We start from the raw sequence: 26,501 nt of genomic DNA, 5'->3' as shown, positions 1-26,501 counted from the left end.
GCAAACCCTGGAAAGTAGAAGAGGAAGAGAGGAGGCAGTCGCTGGTGGCCATGCCAGTGGGGCCTTAGGTCTTTCCCTAGTTCTCTCTATGGGCACGAGCATACCCTGTTGCCCTTTGCCAAGGCTCCATGGGCTTCAAAGTCATCTTTAGCATCTGTTGCAAGACAGGATCCGAAGGAGTCAGCAGAAAAGCCCCCATTTGACTGAGCGACTCTCTTCCCCACAGTGTGAGGGTAGGGAGGGTATCAGGTAAGGCTGGAAAATCTCTCTATTTTCTTGTTCCTCCCAATCCAAAATGGCTGTTCTTTGAGCAGCCTTGGAGGCAAGTCCCAAACGTCAAGTGTGGAGAGAAGATGCCAACTATGCAAGAGAATCTGCTCTGGTATCCAAAAGACCCTTGATTACTTTTCCAGTTGTTATCTCCTTAAAGGGCCTGTTTCTCTTTACTTCTTCCAACCAAAACACTAGATTGCTTGCACCAAAACATCCCTCTCCTCTGGTCTGTATTGCCTGACACCTAACACAGAATGGCAACAGCACTTGAGCAACCCTCCATCCTGCAGGGATCTGCACTGCTTTTGTGGGCGGCTGCAAAGTGATTTTTATTTCTCCTGTGTAGTCAGAATCAATAACTCCTGGAATTGGATGTATTCCTTGTAGGGAGGTAAAGCCTCTGCCTAAAATTAGTCCCACCGTGCCCGTGGGCAATAGACCGCGTACCCCAGTGGGCACTGTCACTGGGGGAGAATCAGGAGTTAATATGACTGAGGCAATGGAACTGAGGTCCAGTCCTGTGCTCCCTAGGTGACATCCTTGGTAAACTGGAGCAAAAGGATGAGTGGTGGCCCTAGTTATTTGAGAGGTCTGGGGCTGGGCTCCATGAAAATTTCCCTGCTGAGGACAATTCCTTTTAGTGGAGAGTGCCCTGTGGTTTTTGTGAAATTTACATCTTCTTTCTGCCAAAGGAAACTTTTCTGGCATAATCGATACAATGTAGCTGGAGGGGCAGCCCCGGCTAGACTCAGCATTCCACTCGGACTTTTCTGCTAACTCATGAGGATGGCACTGGCGGCTTATGTGACCCGGCTACCCACAGTTGAGACAAAGGCCAGAGCTTGGAACTTTATTTTTACGTCCCCCTTTTTGAAGTGGGGAAAGCACCCGGAAAGCTACTGCCATTGCAAGTACTTGTAAAGTTGCACAGAGGCAGACAAAATCTGTGACAGTGCAAAAGACAATCACCCCCATTGGGCGGCCTGTTGGGCTGGGTCTCTCAGACTCGTATGAGCTTGTTTTCAAGGTTTCCTTTTCTTTATAACTTTGGTTTTTGTTTGTTTGTTTGTTTTGTTTTGTCTTTTGTTGTTTTGTGTTTTCTGTTGTTGTTGGCTTTTTTTTTTTTTAAGTAGTGCTTGTGAAGGGAGGAGGCCACTTCTCATTGTAATATTCCTCTTCCACAAAGGTAGTACTTTTGAGAGATTCTTTTTTTTTATTGATTCTTTTTTGTTTAATTTTTTATTAGATATATTTCTTTACTTACATTTCAAAGGTTATTCCCCTTCCCGGTTTCCTGTTCATAAGCCCCCATTCCTTCCCCTCCCCCTTCCTCATTCGGGTATTCCCCATATACATCCCCCTTACTACCCCCGTTTCACTTTCAGAAATAGCAAGGTTTGCCTGTAAAGCCTTCAGCATCCGATGGTGGCTGCCTCAGTAAAGGCATAGTTTCCCTCTAACTAATCAAACCGGAGCTAGTTGACTCCACTGTGGCCCAGCTAGAGCGAGGCAGATCATCAACCATTTCTCTTAAGGCTTGCTCAATTACGCTCCACAAGGAAAGGGCAAGCTCAGGCATTGCTTCACCCTCGTGGGTCTGTACCCACTTGCCAATGTCTTTATCAACCTTGTGCCATGTATCAAAGCTCAATGACCCTTCTAACTTTCTGTGTGAACTCAAGGAAATCTTGCAAAAGGCTTCTGTGAAGCTTGACACATTTCTTACTAAACACTTGTTTCAAAACCTTAACATACTTTTCTCTGCTTTTTTAATTTGCTTGACCCATTTTAATTCATCAAATCATCACCCCCTTTTCCCAGCTCTATCTCACAAGATAGGGGTGGGGTGGGGTTCATGACACCCAGAATGAAATCTGTCCCAAACTCAATTTGCCCCATATACTTACCTACCCTTGTCTCCGTCTCTGTCCTGGGTGCCAACTGCCAAGGACCAGCCTCAGCTTGGAGAGGGGTTCTGAGAGAAGGGGTGTCTGGGAGCAGCGGGAACAACCTGAAGTCAAACTGTGGGTCCAAGCTGGCAGCCTTGGTCTGCTGGAGACAGCTTTACTGCATGCTTTCTCTCTGTTGTGCTTTCTTTCTGATCTGCTTTCTCTGGAGATCTCCAGACAGCTCTCTGTGTTCTGCTGGAAACAGCTCTCTAAGTCTCTCCAGCTCTCTCTTGCTATTCTAAAAACTTTCCCTGGATTGCTCATCTCCTGTAGATCTTATGCCCAGTCTTCTATTTTTACATATCAATCCAGTCATTTACTTCGGGTTTCCTTTTGATTATTCTATGAATTAGCTTCCTTGGACCCCAGCTCCTTAATTCTTAGGAAACAATAAACACACATTTTCTCTTAACATTTCAAAAGAATTCAGAGACCTGGGCTGGAGAGATGTCTCAGTGGCTAAGAGCACTGACTGCTCTTCCAAAGGTCCTGAGTTCAAATACCAGCAACCACATGGTGGCTCACAACCATCTGTAGTAGGATCTGATGCCCTCTTCTGGTGTGTCTGAAGACAGCTACAGTAGACTTATATATAATAGATAGATAAATCTATAAAAAAAAAAAAGACTTCAGAGATCTGCCTGCCTCTGTTAAGCTGGGTGGGACCCCATCCTAAAATTACCATTTCTACCACACCTGGGCCTGGGTTCACTGTGTCCCAGCCTGACCTTGAACTCAAGAGTCTGCCTGCATTTGTTATCCACCTGCCTCTGTATCTTTCTGACCAGCTGGCATCATTAATGCAGATTTGTGAAGCCCCTTTATATAATTCATATTGCATCTTTATCGTTTTTTTGCATAGTTGAGAAATTATATATTTTCGAACTCATGTTTTTAGAGTTCATTGCTACAGGTTGCCCTGAAGGCCCCAGCTTTTTTCATTTGGTTGAGATGTTTAGCCACACCTTTGTCTCCTGGGCTCCTGCAGTGTGATTATCATGGAGTCATTAACATTAATAGAGAGGACATTCTTTAAGGGGGGGAATGTAAAATATATACACTGTTATCCAAACAAGCTTTATGGGCTTGGCAGCCAAGCCTGCTGGACACAGGACAGGCTCTTTCTTTCTTTCCCTTTTTTTTTCTTTGTTCTGCACTGGGTGATCTAGAACTCATTATGTGGATAGGTCAGTCCTCAAACTTACAAGAGAAACTTGGCTCTATCTCTTGAGTGCCCGGATTGAAGTGTGCCTTTTGATTGCTTTGTTCTGGTTTCAGTTTATGGTTCTGGAGGTCTAGAGAGTCCATAGTGGTGGGGCAGAGACAGCATACTGACCAGAGCAGGAAACTGCCTGTTATACTTCTGTCCACACAGGAAGTAGAGAGAGCAAACAGGAAGTGGGTTGAGGCAGTAAACCCTCAAAACCAAGCCTCTGTGATGCACTTCATTCAGTGAGGCTGCATCATAACCTCCCCACTGCAAATGAACCACCGATTGGTAACCTAGTGTTAAAATACCTGAACCCCTGGAAGACAATTCTCATTCAAACCACTACAGCATCTACTTTGGAAATGTATTACATTCGGAAATGTAAGCGTATCACCTGTCATATAAATTCCTGTTTCTCTGGCTACTTGTACTGTATTGTATAACATGATATGCGTTTTGAGCCTCTGGCAATATCGCGGTATATGAATAACTATACCAGCACACTGTCCTAGTATCCTCCACAAGAAGGAAAAGTAACTGTGCAAAGCGGAATGAAACTGGCACAAGCACATGAGATCGGGCACACTAACCCTGAACCAGAAGTCAAGGGTCTATCTGGTGTCTGAATTCTGGATAGTCAGAAATGTTTCAATTAGTAAGAAAATGGAGACAAAATTTGAAGCAGCATCTCCGAGAGAGACCCACCACTGCACACCATGCTTTCTACCTGCCCTGACTCATGTCCGAGAAGACCGCCATCACTGTATGAGAAACTGAGATGAGAAGTGGGCTGCTGAGAGCGTTTCCTTATTAAATGAGAGCCTGTGTGCAGTTTATCATCGGAGTGCCCTGAATATCTGTGAGCAGAGGAGGCGGTGTGTGACAAGGTTCCCAGAAGGCATTTGTTACCTTCGACCCAACCTTTCACTGCAAGCCTTGGAACCCAGCACTGTACAGAATCCATCAGGTCACAGGAGAAATACACGGAGGGATTGGGGTCAGAGGTCAGAGTGACAACTGCATAAGCCATAAAGGGATCCCCCAATTTCACAGCAGAAAAGTCCCCACGGTAGGCAAGACCATGGCAAGTCATGGTTGCCAAAGATACTTCTCCATGTTTCCACCCTACCTGAGCTGAGGGCCCATAAATAGACTTTATGCTCACTGTATGTCCTTCCAAAGAGTCCCTGAACTTGTCACGGCAGAAAGGAAACAGCCATCTTCCCTTCCCCTTTGTTTCTTCTTGCCTTCTCCACCATCTGATCGATCTCCCAGGCTACACCCCTAGGATTTGTAGTTATCCTACACGCTCCCGTATTCCACATGGACTCCGTTGACTATTCCTAATGTTTCTGCAATCATAAGAAGTGTCTCTCCAGGCCCTTCACAGGGCTGCATCTCCAATGCCAGGATCCTGACTGTTTTGTTGTTGTCTCTTGTCTGTGCAACTGTTACAGCCTTGTGTCTAACCCCTGTCGCCTTTCCACATTTCCCCACACTTTGCAGAAGTACACTGGCTACTACTCTATATGTCACCACTGCCGTGCTTGTCACTCTGAGGTGTCACCCTACGGCATCCATAGTTATCAGAAACATCTCCCCTTACCCTGTTGATTTGTATTTGTTTATTTACTTATTCCCGCCTCTCTGTCGACTCTGCTATGTGGCGGTGAGGTCTGTGTCTCGTAATCCCAGCATTCAGCCCAACATCTAGCTCAGTAAATCCCAGTTAGAGGGGTGATGCTTGAGGAGATGAAAGGATTTAGCAAATGCCTCTTCATATCTGGGCACATTAAAGAGGATAAAAGGTGTTCCTTGGAGGATTAAACAACCCAAGAAGGGAATTATTAAAAAAAGAAGTCTGAGGAAGCAGAGAAAATGAATGAAAGCCACAGGGTAGAGGAGTGGATAATGAAGGCAGAGAGGAAACTGTCTCCATGCTAACCCTCCCATGGGTCAGAGAGGGAAACTTTCCGAGTGGTAGGAGCTTGCAAGGATCGGGAGCTAGGAACATGTAAAGAGAAGAGAACAAGGAATGGACACAGGGCAATGGAGAATGTTAACAGCTCTTCAAGGTATAAAGAAGTCTTTCCTGCTTTCAAGGTAATCCCTAGTGAGGATGTGCCACTTCAGAGTTTAAAAGGGAATTACCCCCCAACCAGGGCAATGCCTCTAGATATCTAAGGCTATCCAATAACAAGGCCAATGCCAGGAATGGGTTACTTCTTTTGGAATTGCTGGTCACTGGGATCCAGAGATCTCCTCCAAACCAGACATTGCAGGGTATGCCATTGCTTTTGGTTACCCTCCAGAATCTAACGGTAACACTTTATTGCTAAAGACGTCACATACTTGAGTCATAGAACACGGGGTAACTTGACACTGACCTGGAAGCTTTGTCCTAGATGGCTAGCTTGTACTGTGGTGCTGGATATGCTACCAGGAAAGACAGACACTCACCAGTCCTCCCAATCTGTGAGGTGGTAGTAATGGCGGGCCTAATGAGACATGCCCACTAGTGCCATAGTGACAAGAATGTTATGGGAGTGACTAAACCCTTGGATTAAAAGTCAGTCAGGTTGCATTAACCCCATTGGATTGGATTTCAGGCCAGTTCCTCAAGATAAAAGTCATGCCTGTCCCCATCAATGGTGCCCATAACCTATGGCCTCGGGGGCAACTACTGCTATAACTCTAAGACTAAATGCAAGCAGTATTAAACTGACGTCTAATGACTAATCACTATACCCAATGACTAGCACATCTCCCCCCATCATCACAGAAGGTTCTTCTTACGGGAGGTGGTGATTAACTCAGAGACCCATGGCTGGTCAAGACGCAAAGAATAAAAGATCTTGGAGTGCTCGGCTCTAAATGGGACATCGATATTGCCTTCTCTCCTTCCAAAAGAAGAAATGGAAAGAACCATTGACGGCTGAAGGAAAACTGTTTCCTGGCCATGATGGGCGGTTGCTCACATGATGTCACAGCAATGTGACAGCATGAACAAGATCTGTTTAAGCTCAAGCCAGACCTCCCCACCCCAAAATAATAAATCAGTAAAATAAAATCCCAGCGCAGAGGAGGGAGGTAGTCATGAATCCTACCCCTAGCTGAAGAGTGAGTGGTAATTAATGACTGCTGAGAGAGGAAGCTTTTTAAGGATGTGGCTCCTCAGAGGCTACTCATGACTCACTACAGAGCCCTGCGGCAATGCCCTTACGTGGACACAGTGCGTTTATAACAGAATGCCTGGCACTGGAAGAGAATAGTAGAGGCAGGAACTGGAAGGAGGGAATGGGGAGTAAACTTAAATCAAAACAGATTATATGCATGTATGAAATTATTAAGCAATGAAGCAATGAAAAATGTATTAAAAGATTAAAGAGGACGTGACGTTGGGAGGGAGAGGGCATGATAAGAAATCCTAGGTGGGGGGGGCGGTTAGATGTGATCAAGATGTATGTTGTGTATGTATTAAAGTTTCAAAGAATAAGTTTTACAAAAATCCAGTGAGGGAGGAGTGTAGAGACTTGGACAATGGAGAAGAGAGTGCCTGGCTGCACAGATGGTCAAGCTCAGGATTTGACAACTAGATTCTGGTTTGTGACAACAGAGATGAGGTCTCTTATAGAGGAACAATGTGTATCACAGAAAACTGAGAACAGGTTTCTGGAGAGACGAGCAGGGAACAGTTGTTAGGAAAGGCAGAAGTGGATAGTGTCACCATTCACACATATATACACATACAACACATACTACCACGGTCACAGACTGAATCATGTGACTGAGAGACAGCATATGTAGACGAGAAATATGGACGCATTAGAGGTTTTCCTTGGCTGACAGGAGATGCCTGGTGCAGATGGCTGCACATGGTGGCTCGGGAAATACTGGTGGATATTTCCCAGCAGTTAGATTGACTTCGAGAATGCGACACACAAGCTCATACGCTGTGAAAAACTGCACGTTGTGAATGAACATAGTAAAAACATGGAGAAAATCCACAAAGAATGTAATTTGCCTGTGTTTAACCCCGAATTGGCTGCCACGGTCAGGCCATCTCCACACTAATGCTGCATCCACCCTGCCTTGGGATTAAATGTGGGACATGAATATCCTAACAGACAAATCTAGAGAGCATGGCTCTACAATAGTTCATAGAACACTGACAGTAAAACAAATAAACTAGCAAAAAAACCCCACAAATCCCTAAAACAATAATGGAGATAAAACAAAAAAGGAGACAGTCAGTATAGGGCAGCAGTGTCCCCTAGTAACAGAGGATGTAGGGTGGATGGGTAATAATGGAAAATTGCATTTTGGACAAGAGAAAACTGATACATTGTAATGATCTCAAGCAGAACTTCAGCCCCCCACCCCTACATACAACACACACACACACATACACACACACACACACACACACACCACACACCATACACACCACACACACACACACCACACACCATACACACCACACACACACACCACACACACCACACACCATATACATCACACACACACACCACACCATACACACCACACACACATACACACACACACCCTAACCATACACACCACACACACACCACACACACACCACACACACACCACATCATACACACCACACACACACACACCATACACAACACACACACACCACACCATACACACCACACACACACACACCATACACAACACACACACACACACACCACACCATACACACACACACCACACCATACACACACACCACACCATACACACACACCACACCATACACACACACACCCCACACACCATACACACACACACACACACACACACACACACACACACACACACCCTCCCATGAGTGGGTGTTGGTGAGTGGGCGTTCCTGAAACCAGAGGCGGACTCCAGAGGACCCAGGGAAGAGGCATATCTACCGCAGGCAGCAGAACCTCACAAAGGTACAACACAGTGGTAACGATGGTAACGAGTGGTGCGATTTCTTGGGAAATCCTTCTGATAAAATCAAAGGATATGAAAAATGTGTACTTCAGTCTGCTGATAATTTTTAATCTCTCAATAAACCGGAGGAGCACCTAGCAACAAGATTTAGTGTCAGTTTAATTTTAACAAAGGCAGGAAGAGTACTTGGTCATTTAGAAATATCAGAAACTTTGGGAGCAAGCCAAGTGCTCATAAAGCCAGCCTCTCCATAATCCTGTCAGAGATATTGCAGAGAGGATTTCTCGGAAGGGACGCTACACTAAATAATCTTTAAGTCCCTGTTGAAACATTAAAGCCGGTTTCGGACATTCTATAGCTACACTGAAGAGCTCCTGAGGTGGCCAGTGTGGATCACGGGACTCCTGTGGTGCTGTGGCTCTGCTGGGAAGCAACAAAGAGACCTGAACGTGAAGTGCGGGGGGAAAAGAGATGACAGAGCTTCCCATAAACAAATTATAGAGCTGTATGAATCGACCGGTTTGGTGCTAGATGAAAAATAGATAACTAATATACAATGGATATTTTAAAAATTGAGAAACATTTACAGAAATCTGATTTCTGATGAAAGACAGGAGAGTCGATGAGAGTGTAAAACTGGAAGTCCATATGTCAACCTCCAGAGTATGCAAACTATTCTACACTGAGAAATAAAGTATTAAAGAAATAAAGAATTCACAAAGGAAACATTTCTTAAAGGAACTAACGTTAGGGAGAAAGAAAACACCAGGCTAGATAAATATTCTAGGAAGCATGTAGCCTGACTCTTTAGAATTTAAAAAGGAAGCTAAGATAAACCAACTAAAAGTGACCCATGGCCACAGCTGGTAAAGTAAGTTCAGAACGAGAATAACCTGTTTATAAAAGGAAAACATGAATAACTGTAAAAGAGGGGTGAACGCAAGGGGTGTTTGCCAGTTTTCTGCCACTCTGATGAAACACCCGAGGAAAATCAGCTGAAAGGGAGAAAAGGTTCGTTTTAGCTAAAGCAGAAAGCCACAGTGTGAACTTGAGTCAGAGCCCAGCTAGGCTGTGAAGAGAGAAGAATGGGAGGGGCTTGGAGTCTAATATCCCGCCTATGGACATCCCCAAACGGACTTCTTCACTAAGCCCTATCTCCTAAAAGCTTCGCCATCTCCCAGTAAGGCCACACTCTGGAGACCAAGCTGCAGTGCAGGGACTTTCATGGGAATTTTCTTACAGAATTCATGTGCTCAGAAAATACAATGTAAAGGAATAGCATGCCATATTTGCAAATAAAATTAGTAAAATAAATATAACTGAGTATTATGGAAATTAATTGCCTCATGTATCGTAAGAAACATTGAAATAATTGTCTTCTTTGACCTACTGGTTCTACATATAAGAACCAAACATGCAAAATAATTTTAAGAGCTGAAAAATCCTAACTGGGGGCAGGAGAGATGGCTCAGTGGTTAAGAGCACTGACTGTTCTTCCAGAGGTCCTGAGTTCAAATCCCAGCAACCACATGGTGGCTCTCAACCACCAGTAATAGGATCTGATGCCCTCTTCTGAAGACAGCTACAGTGTGCTTAAACATAATGAATAAATAAATCTTAAAATCTGAAAAGTCCTAACTGAGCTTTAAAATGTTCACAGCAATAGTTTTATATTTTTCAAAACAAAAATTAAAGAAAAGGAGTGAATTGATCTGTGTTTCTGTAGGTCTGGCTAGGGCCCATTTCACAGGAGCGAACTGATCCTTTGGTCTATAGTCCTGGAGAGGGAGGTCGCAGGCCCTAATGGTGAAGCTGATACTGTTATTTTGCTAGGTGGTCATTGTATAAAGCAGATTTCTTTTTGGTATTTGTAATTTTTATATATGTGAATATTTTGCCTACATGCATATATATGTATTTTATGCATGTCTGGTGCTCACTAAAACCAGAAGGGGTAGCCAAATCCCCCAGAACTGGAGTTACAGATGGTTCTAAGTCACCATATGGGTGCCAGGAACCAAACCCATGTACTCCCTAAGAACAGCCAGTGCTCTTAATTGCTGAGCCAAATTTCAAGTTCCCTTAAACTGACTTTATAAAATTATCTTTAATATCTCTTTTTTATTCTTCTCTCATATATTACGTCCTGACCGCAGTTTCCCTCCTTCCTGTCTTCCCAGTCCCTCCCTACTGTTTCCTCTCTCCCCAGATCCACTTTTCCTCTGCTTCTCTTCAGAAACACACAGACCTCCTAGGGATCGCACCCAAGCATGGCATATCAAGCTTCAATAAGACTAGCACGTCCCTTTATATTAAGGCTGGATGAGTCAACCCAGAAGGAGGAAAAGGGCCCCAGAAGCAGGCAAAGGGGTCATAACAGCCTCCCACCGTTAGGGTTACCATAAGAACACAACCATAACATGTACAGAAGGTCTAGGCTAAACCCACACAGGCTCCCCGGTTGTCTGTTCAGTCTCCGTCCAGGTTAGTTGATTCTATGGGTTGTCAAAGTACCTTCCAAACGCTCAGGCTTATATCCTTACAGTAGGGATGTCCCTGGTCTTCCTCACAGAAACTTATTGCAGTGAACGGCACAGTTAAATAATCTCTTGCCTATCTCAAATGCCTAGAATAGGGGATGGAAGAGTGGCCTGACCTAAGTGGGACACTATGTCACCCCTTAAGTTAGAGCCCAAGCCTTGGATTCATGAGTCTGCTGCAGTAGTGGTTGCCAGCATAAGGCCTAAGGACAGGGCTGGGGATGTCAACATTTGTCACGTGGGGGTGTGGTTCATGAGGCCCCCTCCCCCCTGAGTAACTCCTGGTTACTGGGGGAGGAAGGGTCATCTTCCTCAGTGCTGTAACCTTGGGAGTGTCAGAGGAAGAGGGAGGGGGATGAGATGGAACAGTTGGGTGAAAATGACTGAAGTGCATTATTATATTAGACATTGAAAGAGAAAACAATCCAACAGGATAAAAGGCCAGCATTTAGTTAAGAGTCTACACACAGATACACATTTTTGTATAAGCGGCCACATTTGAGTGTTATGCTAGGTCTTAACAGATAGGATCACATGACGGAAAAGGTTCAGGATGTCTTATCACGATGAAAACTAAGTTCTCTAAAGGAACGCACTCAGAACAGCAGCAAAGAACACAGGATGGATGAACTCAGATCGTGAGGCTACCGACTTGATGGATTATTTACTGTAATGTGAAAGCATACAAGGGGAAACAGCTGACGGTAATACATTCAGAGAAAAGAACACAAGAGAATTTTCTGTATTCACAATGACTGAAATATTTGCACAGGAAAGAAAAAGACAGAAGAAGAATACACAAATACCAGGCGATCTCAACAGGACCGGACCTGATGCTCACTCAATAATTGCAGGTCCTGAGAACACAGCCAAGTGTGGCTCTCCCAGTCAGGGTGTAGAGGTGAGCGAGGGAACCAAGGAGAGACAATGAGAGGCTCAGAACCCGCTTAAGCAGTCTGGCTAATGCGGGAGATAGAGAATGCAATTTGGGGCAGATATGGTAAATCTTCTATAACGAGTAGGGCTGTAATTCTTTTCATGGTAGGTTGCTAGGAAAATCATAAATTGGTCATGGTTAAAATGTCAGAAGACTCAAAATTGTGAGGAAAAAATAATGAATTATTGAGGTTTGGGCTTACTCTGGAAGCCACACATTTTCTGAGAGAGATGGGAGGTGAGCAGGAAATAATTTCTGCTGTCTGAATATTCCAATTAGGGAGCTGAGAAAAGATAAGTGGGGGAATCCAAATCTTAACCCCCATGTTATCAAAAGGAAGGATCTGCCTGGATGAGCTTCGGAGAAAAGGGCCTGGATAAACTCATTAGCGACTCGGAGACAGTGCCCTCTGGGCGAGCACGCCCACCTGTACGGGAGAACAGTTGTCCGTTGTATTAAGTCTACAGCATTTTTAAATGTGTGATTTCACTTGCCAAGTACCCAGGCTGGCTAAAGAAAAATCACGACCGTTCTGCCTCTGCTGCCCTAGCGCTGGAATTACAGGTGTGCACTGTCTGAACTGCTACAATCTAGTCTCTTTCTTTTTCTTTTCTCTTGTCTCAGTTTTCCTCACTCTCATCTCCTTTCAGGCTCCTTCTTGCTGTGGAAAAAAGGAACCCATGGGGATGGAGAAGTAGCTCAGTGGTTAGAAACATTGGCTGCTCTTCCAGAGGACCTGGGGTCCATTCTCAGAGCTCACAAATTGGTTCGCAACTGTTTATGTCTCCAGTTCCAGGGGATCCAATGCCTTCTTCTGGCCTCCATGAGCCTTGGGCGCGCATGTAGTTCACAGAGTTACAAGCAGGCAAGTCACTGATACACATAAAATGACTTTTTACAATGGCTTTTTAAAGATTTATTTATTTAATGTGTGTGAGTGCACTGTAGCTGTCTTCAGACACAGCAGAAGAGGGCATGGGATCCCATTACAGATGTAGTTTCTGGGAATTGAACTCAGGACTTCTGGAAGAGCACTCAGTGCTCTTAACCATTAAGACATCTCTCCAGTCCATAAATGACTTTTAAATATGTAAAAAAGAAACCATAAATATATGCCTACATATAACTCAATATAGCTAATTTAGGGTTTTGTTTGTTTGTTTGTTTGTTTGTTTTTGTGAACATCATTGACAAAAAGGGAAGGGACAGATGGAGGCATTGATATAGGAAGAGAGAGAGTAAGGGACAGATGGACAGAGGAAGGAGGGAAAGGATGAAGGACAGATGGAACTTAGCATTGTAGACAGGATCCCACATCCCCACAACCCCCTACTCCTCTTCAGTACATACATCCACCATGTCTGGACTTGGTGGACAGAGACAATTATTCTGCTGTTTAAACACATCCTGTAGTATAGTCACAGTGGTCTTCCCATCAAGGCACATCCCCAGGAGGATGGGGACCAGCCTATCTGATGACTGTTGAGGCCTGTGTACCCATCAGGGCCTCCGTGACTATTTGCTGAGTGAATGGGTAGACGTGAGTTTCACCATCTCCACAGACAACGCCGGTTTCCAATCTGATCACCAATTCCCTCAGAGCCCCACAGACGAACCAGCAAACCGCCACACAAAACCTTTACCACTCACCACGGAACCCAAGCATATCGGCTTGGTTCCTACCACCAGTCACGTTTCTACTTCAAGTTATGGAGACATGGCTTTTGATGTGTGTGTGTGTGTGTGTGTGTGTGTGTGTGTGTGTTTATATTTATATATGTATATATAAATTTTATTTTTCAAAGCCTATTTTACAAAGCTCACATAAAACCCTCAATAAACACAGAGAAATTGAGTGGTGAAATCTTTCAATGACCTCTGACTTCGTGGTATTTCTAAATATGCCATCTATCGGCTGCTCTGAATTACTATTTCAAGGTGTGATGGGCAATGGAGTCTGAATTTAGTGTCAGTTGAGCTGAGTTCCTACACATGTCACTTCAAGGCTGGAAGAGTGACCTTCGATACTCATCTTCAATGTCCCTGTTTGTAACGTGGGACCATGAGCAAGATCAGCAGCCAAACATGGGAGCGACTTCAGAGATGGTGGTCAAACAGGACGATGTCCAAGACTAAGTTCCACAAAGTGGGAAGCAGGTGTCAGCCATCCCACCTACCGCCGCCACAGGCTATGGAGAGAAGATGTGCTGTGTGTGTATCAAAAGCGGCGCTGTGTATCAAGTTGCTGTGTCTGCGAAAAGCAGAGCGCAGAGGAAAACAATCTCTAATGCAGCCAGCCAGACACGGCCAGGTCAGAAACCAAAGGCCATATTCAACACCGGCCTGGAGGGAGATTACCACAGAACACCTGTCACCCACAGTGCTTGGCAGTCTTGCAAAGTATCTTTGAAACCAGGAGAAAGCTTACCAGACACGAGCTGCTGTCCAGGCAACCCCACAGGAACCATGCCCAAGTTATTCATAGCTGTGGCCCAGGCTGTGGGATCGGTGACGGACATGTTGAGCTGCGTGGTATCTAGGGCGATGCTCCCCAAACCATCAGCTGCTGCAGGAGAAACAGACTCAGCTCAGTGTGGACAGGCAAGGCTCTTCCCTTTAAAGGAAAGCAAGTTCCTAAAGACACGGGGCTTCACTTAGCACGTTGCTAAGACATTTCTTTTTTTTAAAGCACTGTAATCTATACTACACAATAATTTCTCCGGATGTAAGAGCATAGAGATGGAAGCGTGAAGAAGTGCTTCCGAGGAACTTTCTAGAAAGAAGCTTCGTGACATGGCGTCTGAATTGTTCGAGGCATGGCCTAGAGACTGTGAAGAGTCACTTTCCTAGACAAAGCACTGGTAAGTTAACTGTCTAGCAGAACCAGAAGGATAATGTGTCAGTTTCTAAAGATTATGTTGGGCCCGCAACCCCTCTAAACAAGAAAACAGTTGTCAAGGAATAGAACAAGTCCTGGCCAAGCCAGTGAGGCGATCACTGAAGCAAAAGCCTCCGAGGCAGCAGTTCTCCACCTGTGGATGGAGGCCCCTTTGGGTCACTGAATGACCCTCACATACGGGTTGCCTAAGACCATCAGAGAACACAGATGTTTACACTACAATTAATAAGAGTAGCAAAATTATATTTATAAAGCAGCAGCAAAAATAAATTTTATGGTTCAGGGGTCACCACAACATGAGAAACTGTATTAAAGGTCACGGCATTAGGAAGGTTCAGAACCATGCTTGAAGGAAATGTATCAATCTATTTAAAATGACCTTTTTAGAATATTCCCTTTTTTAAAATATTTCTTTTGCCTTTTAAGATTATATTTTTAACTTTTCCTCTTCTCTTTCTTCCCTCTAGCCCCTCTCACAAACCTCTCCTTGTTCTCTCTCTCTCTCTCTCTCTCTCTCTCTCTCTCTTAAGTAAATACTGGCTAATAAAATCAGTAAATAAAATTAGAAAACAAATAGCAGAAATTAAACAGAAAAAAGATAACCAGAAAACCATGTTAAACTTGATTTTACACTATTTTCCCGCTTGAGTTTCACAGTCCCCTCCTTTCCCAGGCTCTGGCCCCTGATTCAACATGGATTTTCATAACCGAGCAAGCTTTCCTGGTATAAATGGAAAAACTCTTGCTTGTGTCTCCCACGGGCCACCAGTGTTTACCTGCAGCCATCATCTGATGAAGCTCCTGAGGACACTGTGCGATGCTCTCAAATCCAGCTGCATCTACCATTGAACTGCAAGCACCCTGGGGCGCTGGGGTGCTTTGACAGCTGAGTGGAGGGTCCTCTCGGAGACCATTGGACTCTGCAAAAGAGGAGGAGATTGTGGGTCATAGAGAAGGGAGTGCACTTCCTGAAGAAGACAATTGTCTATTTAAACACAAAACCATCCACGAAGATCCACTTCCAGCAGCCAGGCATAGACCTGAAGGTGCTTCTGCCCCGACCTGCAGTGCACAGATTCTCTTTGTTCAGGAGATGTATGGGTCAACTCACCTCACCTGGCCCAGGCCGCCTCAGGAAACAGCAGCACTGAGTGTGTTAGGGCTTAGTCTCCTGCCGCAGCCTCTTTGCTTATGGGCCTTATCAGGGCCCACACAGCCTCTTCCACACACTGCACACCAATAGCCAGGACAGACGAGGGTGAACGCGATTTCTTTTCAAGTTAAAAAAAAATTAATTGATGTTGTTATTTTGGAAGACGGCCGTCTGTGAAATGTATTCAAAGAGGACAAAAAAGTGGGGAGGGAGAATAAAAAAAGCAGGAACTCTTTTTTTCTGTAAGGCTGTTAAATTATTAGAAAAGCCAAGCATAAAAGAATGGCAGGGACTGTCTGGTAAGAAATCTACAGGGCTGCAGTGGCAGAGGCAAAAGCGTTTGTTTTTCAGTTCTAAAGGTGATGAATTTGACTGGCCCAAATTTGTTTGGTCCAAATTTTCCTTAGCATTATATGGCACACACACACACACACACACACACAGAGGCATACACACACACAGAGGCATACACACACACACACACAGAAGCATACATACACACCAGCATAGACACACACACACACACACACACACACACACACACACAGAGACAGGCCTACACACAGACAGGCACACACACACACACACACAGACAGGCCTACACACAGACAGGCACACACATACACACGCACACACACAGAGGCATAGACACACACACACAGGCATACACATACACACAGGCATACACACACAGGCACACATACAAGCAAACACACACAGGCACGCACACACACACATACACACACACACGGAGGCACAGACACATACATATACACAGGCATATGCACACACACACAGGCACACACACACACACAGGCACACACACACATAGGCATAGACACACATACAGGCATACTCACACAGGCGCACACACACAGGCACACACACACACTAGCAAACACACAAATAGGCATAGACACACACACAGGCATAGGCACACACTCACAGAGGTAAACACACACAGGCACACACACACACAAGCAAACACACACAGGCACACACACAAAGAGGCATACACACAAAGAGGCATACACACACAGAGGCATACACACACAGAGGCATACACACACACAGAGGCATACACACATAGGCATAGACACACACACAGGTATACATACATACCAGCATAGACACACACACACACACACACACACACACACACACACACACGCATAGACACATACACAGGCATACACATACACACAGGCATATACACACAGGCACACACACAAGCAAACACACACAGGCACACACACACAGGCATAGACACACACACAGGCATATACACACAGGCACATACACACAGGCACACACACACAAGCAAACACACACACAGGCATAGACACACACACAGAGGCATACACACAGACACACACACACACACAAACACACACAGGTACACACACACAGGCACACACACGCCTATATATGCATGGCATGTGTCTATGCTATATTTATAAAGAGCTATGTGTTTTATATACTCAAAGTGTTTTGTAGTAAAGATAAACGAGAATACGACGTACAGTAAAGTTATAAAGGGGCTCTCTGTGCCATTGGCTATGAGATTGTGCCTTTCCCCTGCCTCTCAAGGGCAAAGGCTAACCACGTGCATATTCACAGCCCAAGTGCATGTCTGCCGGGTACAAACCTAGAGGAGCAGCCCGATGACGCTTTGCCTATCTCTGTCTGAGATGACAACTGAGGCTGAATATCTTTTTATTTACATATAAATTTACCCCTGGTCAATTTTTGTTCATACTTTTAGAAGTAAATGTTGTAGTTTTTGAGTATAGTATGAAGCTTGCATATTACAAATTCCTGGACTCTAAGGGCAAGCAAGCATCAGTAGCCCTACTCCTTAGTAAACACTATGATGCCATGTGGCTTCTTGCTAGCTATGCAATTCAAACGCAAGCCTGGGTCTCCGTGTCTCACGGATAGGTACACAAGGTTTCGGTAGTTCAACTGACCTCTAGCTATCATTAAGGGACCAAAGGAGATGCTGGGGAATTTGTCTCCCAATTTCCTATCACTGAGCCGTGGGTGACTCCAGTTTGGGGAGCAAACCGTATTCAGAACGTATACGTCAAACCTTTCTTTTAAACACTGCTTCTTAATGAATGCAGAATGTGCTTGTGCATTGTTGCTTACGCAATTACCCTGGGCGACGAATACCACAGGACAGATCCTTCCATATAAACCAAGTTCGGCAAATCTGGAGCAAGCCTGAGTGTGTGCCCTGCAGCTCTCACTCACTGGCACCACGGTGAAAACTCAGAGTGCTTTTCTCTTGGCTCCAACCATTTCCGGGCACCAAGGCAGAGCCAGACGGGCCTGTCTCATTCTTCTCCTGTAGTGGAGCAGCCTTGGATTGTCACAAGGTCACTATTTGTCTTACTTGGCTCCCTAAATGAAGTGAAGTTGGCTCCCTTCCTCCAGCTCGGATGTCCACAAATGGACATCAGTCACGCAGTTCCCCCTGTCTAACGAGTTTGCAGTTCTGGAACACTCTATCAGAGAGTATCTCCTTACTTTATCGGCTTTATGACTAGAGCCTCTCTGGCTATGCTTAACCTTGACTTTTTTCTACAGTGTTTCAGGGACGGCATTAGCTTGTCTTGGCTCCACACTGTCTGTTCTGGTGGCAATGCTCACTGAGGTGGCTATGGCTCTAGAGAGGAGCACCGAAGGCCCTGGGGAGGGGGCGTGGCCTCATTCTGTATCTTTCACAGCCACCTTAACAAAGGACTACTATTTCAAAGAGAGTGCTTTATTAGCAGGATGTGGTTTGTAAACTTTCATTTATCCCTATCCTGAACTCTGTGACTTTTGGTTTATTTTAGCTCGCCAGTATCACAGCCCAATGGCTTTAATGGCGTACAACTTCATGTAGCTATCAGGTACCTGGAATGGTGTCCCGAAGGAAGTTCATCCCTACCAGGTACTTCAAATTGTCAGGACTGCCAGGATACCACTGTTACATTTTAAACTGAGTCGTGTGGGCTTGAACAAAGGGGAATGTTGCAAATCTTAATTACAACCTGGTAACTTATAAATGAGTGCAAGAGTGACTCTTGTCCTTTGTTAATGCCGAATGTTTTTGGTGACTCTGGCCTCTCCAAATCATTCAAGACCAGGATGCTTAATTGATCGTTCCAACCAACTTCTTTGCCTTGGTTTTCTCATTTCTAAACTATTGGAAAGATTAATATCCTTAATGACGTTTATTTACGCACAGATATGGGGCGTTAAGATTTTCAGCTAATAAAGTACTCTGAATACAGTAGGTGATAATTATTGTTATTTTATTTGGAAGTTGCAGTGTTTCTATTAAGGTATCCAGGGATCTTTGTGTTCTGGTGTATAATTATGTAATTAATTATAAAACAGTGAATAACACTTGATATTTCTAAAAGTAAGTGTTGCCCTAGTTTTCTGTACCACACCTAAATTGTAGCAGGCTATTTCATTCCCCACAGCCCTTGTAAAATAACTCCGTATAGAAGATGCATTTTTCCTCTCTGGCTTTTTTTTTCTTTCTATGCAGATACAGAAGCTTTTAAGAGCTCCCGGACAAATTATGAGATTGGTGGTTTCTGCTCACAGGTTTCACTGAGAGATTGTTATTACAACGCACTCAAATGCACAGACTGTCAAGGGTAACAGGAAAGCTCTGTCTGGGCATTAATGGACCTCCAACCTGTTCTTCAGGGAAACACGCCGAAGGCCAAAATCTAACACCTAATTTCCCAAATCTTTAACAAGATATATTTTCGCTCAGTTCTTCACAGGGCCATATCAAACGAGCAAAAATGTTTTCATTCTCGTCAAGCCTACGAAAGTGCTACAGTTTAGGAGACACATGGGGTGCTCCCACAGACCTTCCTAACTCTCCACATATCAAGAACAAATATCCAAAGACGCAAGTTCACCCGTGCCTGTCCACAAAAAGGAGCTCCCTATTAGATGGGGCAAAAATCAGTTAGGTTTTGAAAATATTGGATTAAAAAAGATAGATTTGTTTGACCTACTTACTCCCTTAGACTCATACCTACTTTAAAAGAGAAATCAATACAGTGTGAGAATCAGTTTTATTAATGTCTTTAAAAGAAACGAGATCAAAGCAAACTTACATCACATGATAGGCAAGACCTTATTTGTTAGAAGGCTTTATTACTTATCGTTTATGTATGGAGTAAAAACCTGTACTTTCATCCCTAAATCATTTTTTTCTATCACCAAGAATATATCTAATGCTGGTATCCAGCAGGAGGACACCATCTTCAGGTATAGACATTTCATAGATTAAAATGATGGGATATTACACAAGACATATGCTATTCATATGTTAATGTCATGCTTTTAAAACAACTGTCTATGATAATAAGGGAGGAGTCTTTCTTCTTCTAGGTGAACCGGGGAAGCCCAGAGCAGTCTTCCCATTAAAGAACAACAGGAAAGCTGTGTGCTTTACATTTTTTTATAAAGTCTGTTTTCCTTTCACAAACACAGACAAGCTCTACAGAGTGTTTCTCCCTTGGTTCTGAGGAGAGCAATTCACCTCTATGGTTGAGTGTTTTACTGCTCCGGAGCTGAGAGGAACCTGAAAATCTGGGGACAGAGTGAAACTGCTCTTCAAGCATTGCTTAAAGGGGGTTGGGGGAGATGGTGGAGGGAAACAGAGATGGGTGAGCAGGCAGTTAAGAGCACTGGCTACTCTTCACGAGGATCCAGGTTTGATTCTCTGCACCCACACGGTGGCTCCCAACCATCTGTAATTCCAGTCCTAGGGAATGTGATGCCCTTTTCTGGCCTCCATGGTCGCTGTATGAACATGGTGCACAGAGATACATAACTGAGGACACCCATACACACACAAGACATGTATCTATACACACACATCAAAAACTAAAGAAGGAAGGAGAAAACCACATTTACACATGTGAACACTCAAAAACAAGACAAGCAGCAACAGCCAAAACCATGATATGAACACACAAAAGCTGACACCTTTTAGAGGGATAAGGAAGGGATCAGTGACAGTCGCCAGCAAAGGGGGGCAGACTTAGAGATGAGTCGCTATCTTAGGCCACTGAGTATCAGGTGATTCACAGGAAAGTATACAATGTAAATTTCGGGGACCCTGACAAAGATGCCATTGGTATTCTAATGGGGGAAGGCAGAAGATGTGGACTCTCCCCTGTATCCCACGGTGGCACTCCTTTCTAGCCACACTCAGTAATCAACTCTAAGCTCAGGATGACGAAGATTCACCACGTTTGCCCACCTTGAAGGGCAGAAGTAACTGCAAACTCTGTATTGCTTCCTAATTCTCGTGAGTATCGGCAAATAGCCTGAAGGTGGTGACGAAGAGATGGATGATAGATACACCCTAAGATCCTAGATGAAAAAATGATAAAAGTTTTTAAAGTCTGGTAAATACACAAGATTCTGACTGCTTATTAATGACCGCTATATGCTAATTAGTGGTAAAGAATAAAACTAAGGTTTTGGTGGGCAGTTTGAGATAGAACAAATTAACGGGAAGATTTAAGCGGTAAAATACTTGAAACTTTACATTTACTTGTCTTATGTGCCTAGGTCTGCCTGCACATACATGTATGTGTGCCATGTGCACGCCTGGTGTGGGAAGAGTCAAAGGCCAGTAGCAGGGTCCCTGGAACTGGAGCTATGGGTGGTTGGTTGTGAGTAACCACGCAGGTACTGGGAACCAAACCAGGGCCTTGCCCTAGAGCAACGAGTTCTCTTGATGGCGGAGCCAGCTCTCCGGCTCCCCTGCTTATTACTTATTAGAAGTAATAATACTCTATTAACCACAGCCAGGAGGCTCATCCTTAGGGATAAAAAAGGAGAAACAGAGGTCACTGCTGTGCAGAGAGGATTCCAGGGAGGGCATTTGATTGGGTAACAGCTCCTTTCAAATTCGCAGACTCAAACGCCATCTTTTAATTTCCTCCCTTTTACTTGTACAGTTATAAGATCACTTCAGACTTTTCAAAACTGTCGGGTTAGACATTTCCATCACAGTGTACTCAGGAAGAGGTGTCATATCTATTCTGTGTATTTTTTTTTCCTTCAGTTTTCTCTTTAAGGCACAGGGGTTACACAACGGTTCTTCTCTGCTCCCATTCACTTCACAGGCCCATTAGCTCCCCCTCTACCTGAGTCCTCCCGGGAGAAGGGGTCTAAGTCTGCACATAGTTAACTCTCCCCTTCGCTGCTGTACGGTCAACACTACACTTGGGATGACGAAATGCACTTGTCAATGGCCAGCAAGGACATAAAACATGGCAGGCTCTCTCCACCACCTCCCTCCACATAAATACTGTACAGATATACACTTTCAGATACATGTATGCATGAGAAGAGGAAAGGAAAGAAAAAATAGGGAAAGGGGGACATCAAATGCCAAAGAGCTCAGCGATAGAATTCAACCCCAAAGCTGGGGGCCTTGAAAGCTGAAGAACATGGTAGGGAGAATGTCCCTTGAAAACTAGAATGCAGATGGACTCGTGACAAGGAAAAACAGTCGGAAAGAAATGTTTGGTGCCCTCAAGAAGTTATCTACAGGGATTTCAGGTCCCACACGTCCTTGGTGACCAGAGCAGGGTCAAGGGCAGGTGCCACGGTTCATTCCCTTGGTGAGGTTTCTTTCAGCTGCTATTCAAATGAGCTCAGACCTATAAATAACCACATCTCCAGGCCCACTAAGAAGTACATTAACATGACAGAGGCATAAATGTATATAGCAGGAAGGCGGTGAAATCATTGGAAGAAAGGAGAGTTTCAATTTGGCATGGACCACAGAAGATGAAAAGCAGACCTGGCCAGTTCTAAAACACTAAATTCCATTATGGGGACTATGATTATATCCTCCATTTTCTACTTTGTCAAGCAGCCAATTTTAAGCTGCAAATCATCTTCCTTTTATCTTAGGGAAGTAATGATCACACAATGGGTGAGGCATTACCTCACCCTCGCCATGTTGCCTTGTCTTGAGGGTGAGGGCGTACAGAGATGGCCAGGCAAGAAGGCAGGGCTCCTCTGAGACCACACAACCTAATAACGTGGCCAGCAGAGACTTGTGTGTCCATGTAAATGAACAAACATGGGCAGAAGAGCAAATTCAATTACTTTTGGATGCAAGAAAGATTCTATTCAACACCACACGCATACTCTCTCTTCCCCCAACCCGTGTCTGCCGCTGTGTGTATGTGTGTGTGTGTGTGTGTGTGTGTGTGTGTGTGTGTGTGTGTGTGTGTTTTAGAGAAATGACAGGTACAATTATTTTTCTCAGGAAGCCTCTGCTTTTCAAAAAGCCTGCATTCATATTTCTGGATTGAACAAATACTCAGAAAGCAATCTTGAGACCTTCAGGGGAAAAAAAGCACTGCTCTCTCCATTAAAAACAGAAAGGAGAGAAGGCCTGGATGCTCTTTTGACCCTTTGTAACTTTTCAGTCTCTAGAGGCAGTTTTTAAAATCCATGACCTTCCACACAAAGACTACTTCAGGTTTCCAAGAAAGGGCAAAGTTATATGTGAAGATTATTTGTGGAAAATACAGTAGTCTAACCAGCCCTCTCATGGACAGATGTCAGTCAGCAACCTTCATACACCATCTGTTCTCTTGGTTTGCTTTCTACCTTCTAAATATATCAATATTAAAACAATTACCATTGCTCTACCCTAATGGCGAGTGAGTTACTAAAAGAAGCACCATTACCGGGAAACCTAACCCTGGATTGATGAGCCCTCATTACAGTCGAGCTCCTGGGATTCATGATGAACACCCCTTGGTTCACAGAGCACTGGGATACAGAGTTATATGGTACTTGAAATTCATCAGTTCCGATTTCTCCCAGTACAGAAGTCTCCAAAATGTTCTTGACAGCACTCCCATTCATAGCTGGAGATGATGAGTAACTGCCCACCATTTCAAACAGTTCTGGGATTATCCCTCTCTACCTATCCCCTCACCTGGGGAAGAGAGCTAAATCTGACTTCTGGCTTCAGGCCAGCTGCATGGGCAGCCTTAGGAAAATGAGCCAGCTCTCCCTGGAAGAAGGTTATCGGCTGTGCATGCCATCTAAGCAAGTCATAGATACATGTATGAACATAAACAAGGGCCTCGCTATCTCCCTGTCACTGGTAAACCCTTTCTGAACTCCCACTCTGTTTTCTTTTTACACTCACATGTGAGTGGCTCCACGGAGCAGACCAAACAAAAAGCTATGGGTAAATGCAAGCTTTCCCTGCAAGGGCAAAGCCACGAGCTGTTGGAATTGAGCAAGAGACCAGGGAAAGATTCCTGTAGAGAAAGGAAGCGATGTCTGAGCGAGACTTCAGGTGGCTTCTAGGCTTGGAAGATAAAACCATCAAGAGACATGAATCCTTCATACAAGAGCACATAGGCAAGCACATTAAACAATAACGTTATACATATATACTATGAAAAGATAATATCTGTTACATACTTCTCAGCTACACTGATACACAGAAAACATTTTCTGCAAACGTTATTAACTTCTTACAAATAATAATAATAATAATAATAATAATAATAATAATAATAATAATAATAAGGATAGACCCTACATTTGCTGTGGGTGGCTCAGGGTTTTCATTATGTGTTCCTTTTATACCTTGGCCCATGGGTGGAAAACAAATTAAGACACAGAGTGAAACATTTTAATTGTCCCGGGTAAATACCTGACCCTTAAATTGCTGCAAACCCTGGTAAATGAGTTATCTATTTCCAGAAGGCCTTGGGCACAGCCTTTAGTCTGTGGAAATCTACCCGCTATAAAATCCAGATCAGACCTGGCCAGCCTGAACCAGTGGCGCATCCTGCTTAACATTACCATTAGTCGAGTCACAGAGAACAAGTTAGTTACTCTTTAAGCTAATGGGTTCTTAAGGAGGCCATTGCAGCCCAATGAATTAAGCATTAGCCCTGCAGCCAAGATGCCCCGGGACTTACAGACACAGCAGCTCACGTCTTTCCAATGCACTGCCCCAGGCCAGAAGGTTAGCTTTCTCTTCCTCTAAACCATCAGATAACCTCGCTCTCTGTTCTTCAAATGACCTTGTGGCCTTTGTTCTGGTAAGTAACAAGTGGGTAAGGTGGTGAACTTCGCAGTTCCCAGTCAGTGTGCTTACTTCATGGTGGGCTACACAGAAAGCTTCCCAGCAATCTTAGGGAAACGAACAGGACACAAAGCCTGTTGGAAATGTAGGAGAGAATTTGCTGGAGGATTCTCAGTTGGCAGGGAGCAGTCTGATTAAATGGGTTAAGCGTCTGGTGATGACGGTGGTTGTTCTAAGCAGGACTACGTGGAGATGTCTGGGGGAAGAGGAAGGCCTGGGTGGCCTGAGAAAAGTCAGGTTTCTAAGGCTGGAGGTGGATAGAACAGAAGCAGTTCTAGACTCTAGGACTGTAAGTGGTTCAGAAATTAGAAAGACTGCCCTGGACCTGGAGCTGGATGGAGCTCAGTGGCTAGCATGCTTGCCTAGAGTGTACAAAACTACAGATTCAATCCTGATCCCTAGTACCATGTAAAACTAGCATGGAGTGAAGCTTGTGACCCTCCCATCTAAGTGCAGGAGGCAGCAGAATCAGAAATGCAAGGTCATCCTTGGCCACACACTGAATAATGTTCAAGGAACAGCACTGGCATCGAGGCAGGGCTGGGGTCACTGCGACACTCTGCTGCTAAAGTTCTAACAGGGCCGCCCTTCCTAGCTTGCCTAGGATTCTATAAAGGCTGTAGATGCAGGGCCCTCCACCCTTATCTTCCCAAGTAAGACTCCTCCTCCGAATCTACAAGAGGGGACATTAGCCTAAGGGACTGTTCCCTTAATCACTGTCAAGTGACCTTTTTTATAGGAAGAAGTAAAAGGGAAGGGCTGCGGCAGGAGGTTTGAGTGATGAGAGGATTGGGAAGGTAGAGAGGAGGAGATGGGGCAAGGCTAACTGATACTAAGGGTGCTCAGTAAAAATACAGCTCCGAGAGGAGCTTCCTGGGTGTACCTTACACAGGATAATGCTCCTTCCAGTGCCTAAGTTATGAAACAAAAATCCCAGTATCAACTGGGGAAGACCTCCCTACAAATTGCTCAGGGTGGTCCCAGAGATTCCCGAGACAACAGAGGCTATAGTTGCTTCTCTTGGTTGCCTAGCAGAACTTGATAGTAAGACCGTGATGTTGGTACCACGATGTTGGAAGTGTTCTCCCTGCGGGCTAGCTTTTATAGTGCTGAAAGGTGCTTTGCGGGCTGCCTGGGGGAGAAAAGTCCATTAGCAGTCTTAGTCAGCTGTGAACTCTGCCAGCTACAATAACAGCCAGTCTGGGGAGATAGGCCCATTGGTGCAATTGATTGGGGACAATCAATGGCTTTCTGATTGAACTGCAGGCCAACTCCACAGGGCAAAGTCATGCCTAGTGCTGTAAACCCACGCAGTAATCCATAGCCGGGAAGGTCATAAGTCCCAGGAAGGAACTGACTACTATGAGTTTGCTAAAAAATCAAACTGCCTTTTAAACTCTGTACTCATCACTTAG

General features: G+C 44.5%; 1 protein-coding gene across 10 annotated transcripts in view; it reads right to left on the bottom strand.

The window, feature by feature from the left end:
• The window catches only part of Enox1 (ecto-NOX disulfide-thiol exchanger 1), a 564,401-nt gene that overhangs the window by 191,413 nt on the left and 346,487 nt on the right, over positions 1–26,501 (bottom strand). For 9 of the 10 annotated variants that reach the window (XM_039094030.2, XM_039094034.2, XM_063274306.1 and 6 more), the window contains 2 exons: positions 15,541–15,684; positions 14,294–14,431 (listed from right to left, as the gene is read on the bottom strand). In XM_039094030.2, coding sequence (XP_038949958.1) covers positions 14,294–14,431; positions 15,541–15,610 — 208 coding nt within the window. In that variant the 5' untranslated portion in view covers positions 15,611–15,684. The remainder of the gene's footprint in view (positions 1–14,293; positions 14,432–15,540; positions 15,685–26,501) is intronic. The other variant, XM_039094033.2, reaches the window with a different exon arrangement.

The sequence above is a fragment of the Rattus norvegicus genome, chromosome 15, assembly GCF_036323735.1.
Source record: "Rattus norvegicus strain BN/NHsdMcwi chromosome 15, GRCr8, whole genome shotgun sequence".
NCBI lineage: Eukaryota > Metazoa > Chordata > Mammalia > Rodentia > Muridae > Rattus > Rattus norvegicus.
Note: the sequence above shows the minus strand (reverse complement) of the source record. Positions and strands in the feature narration are given on the sequence as shown.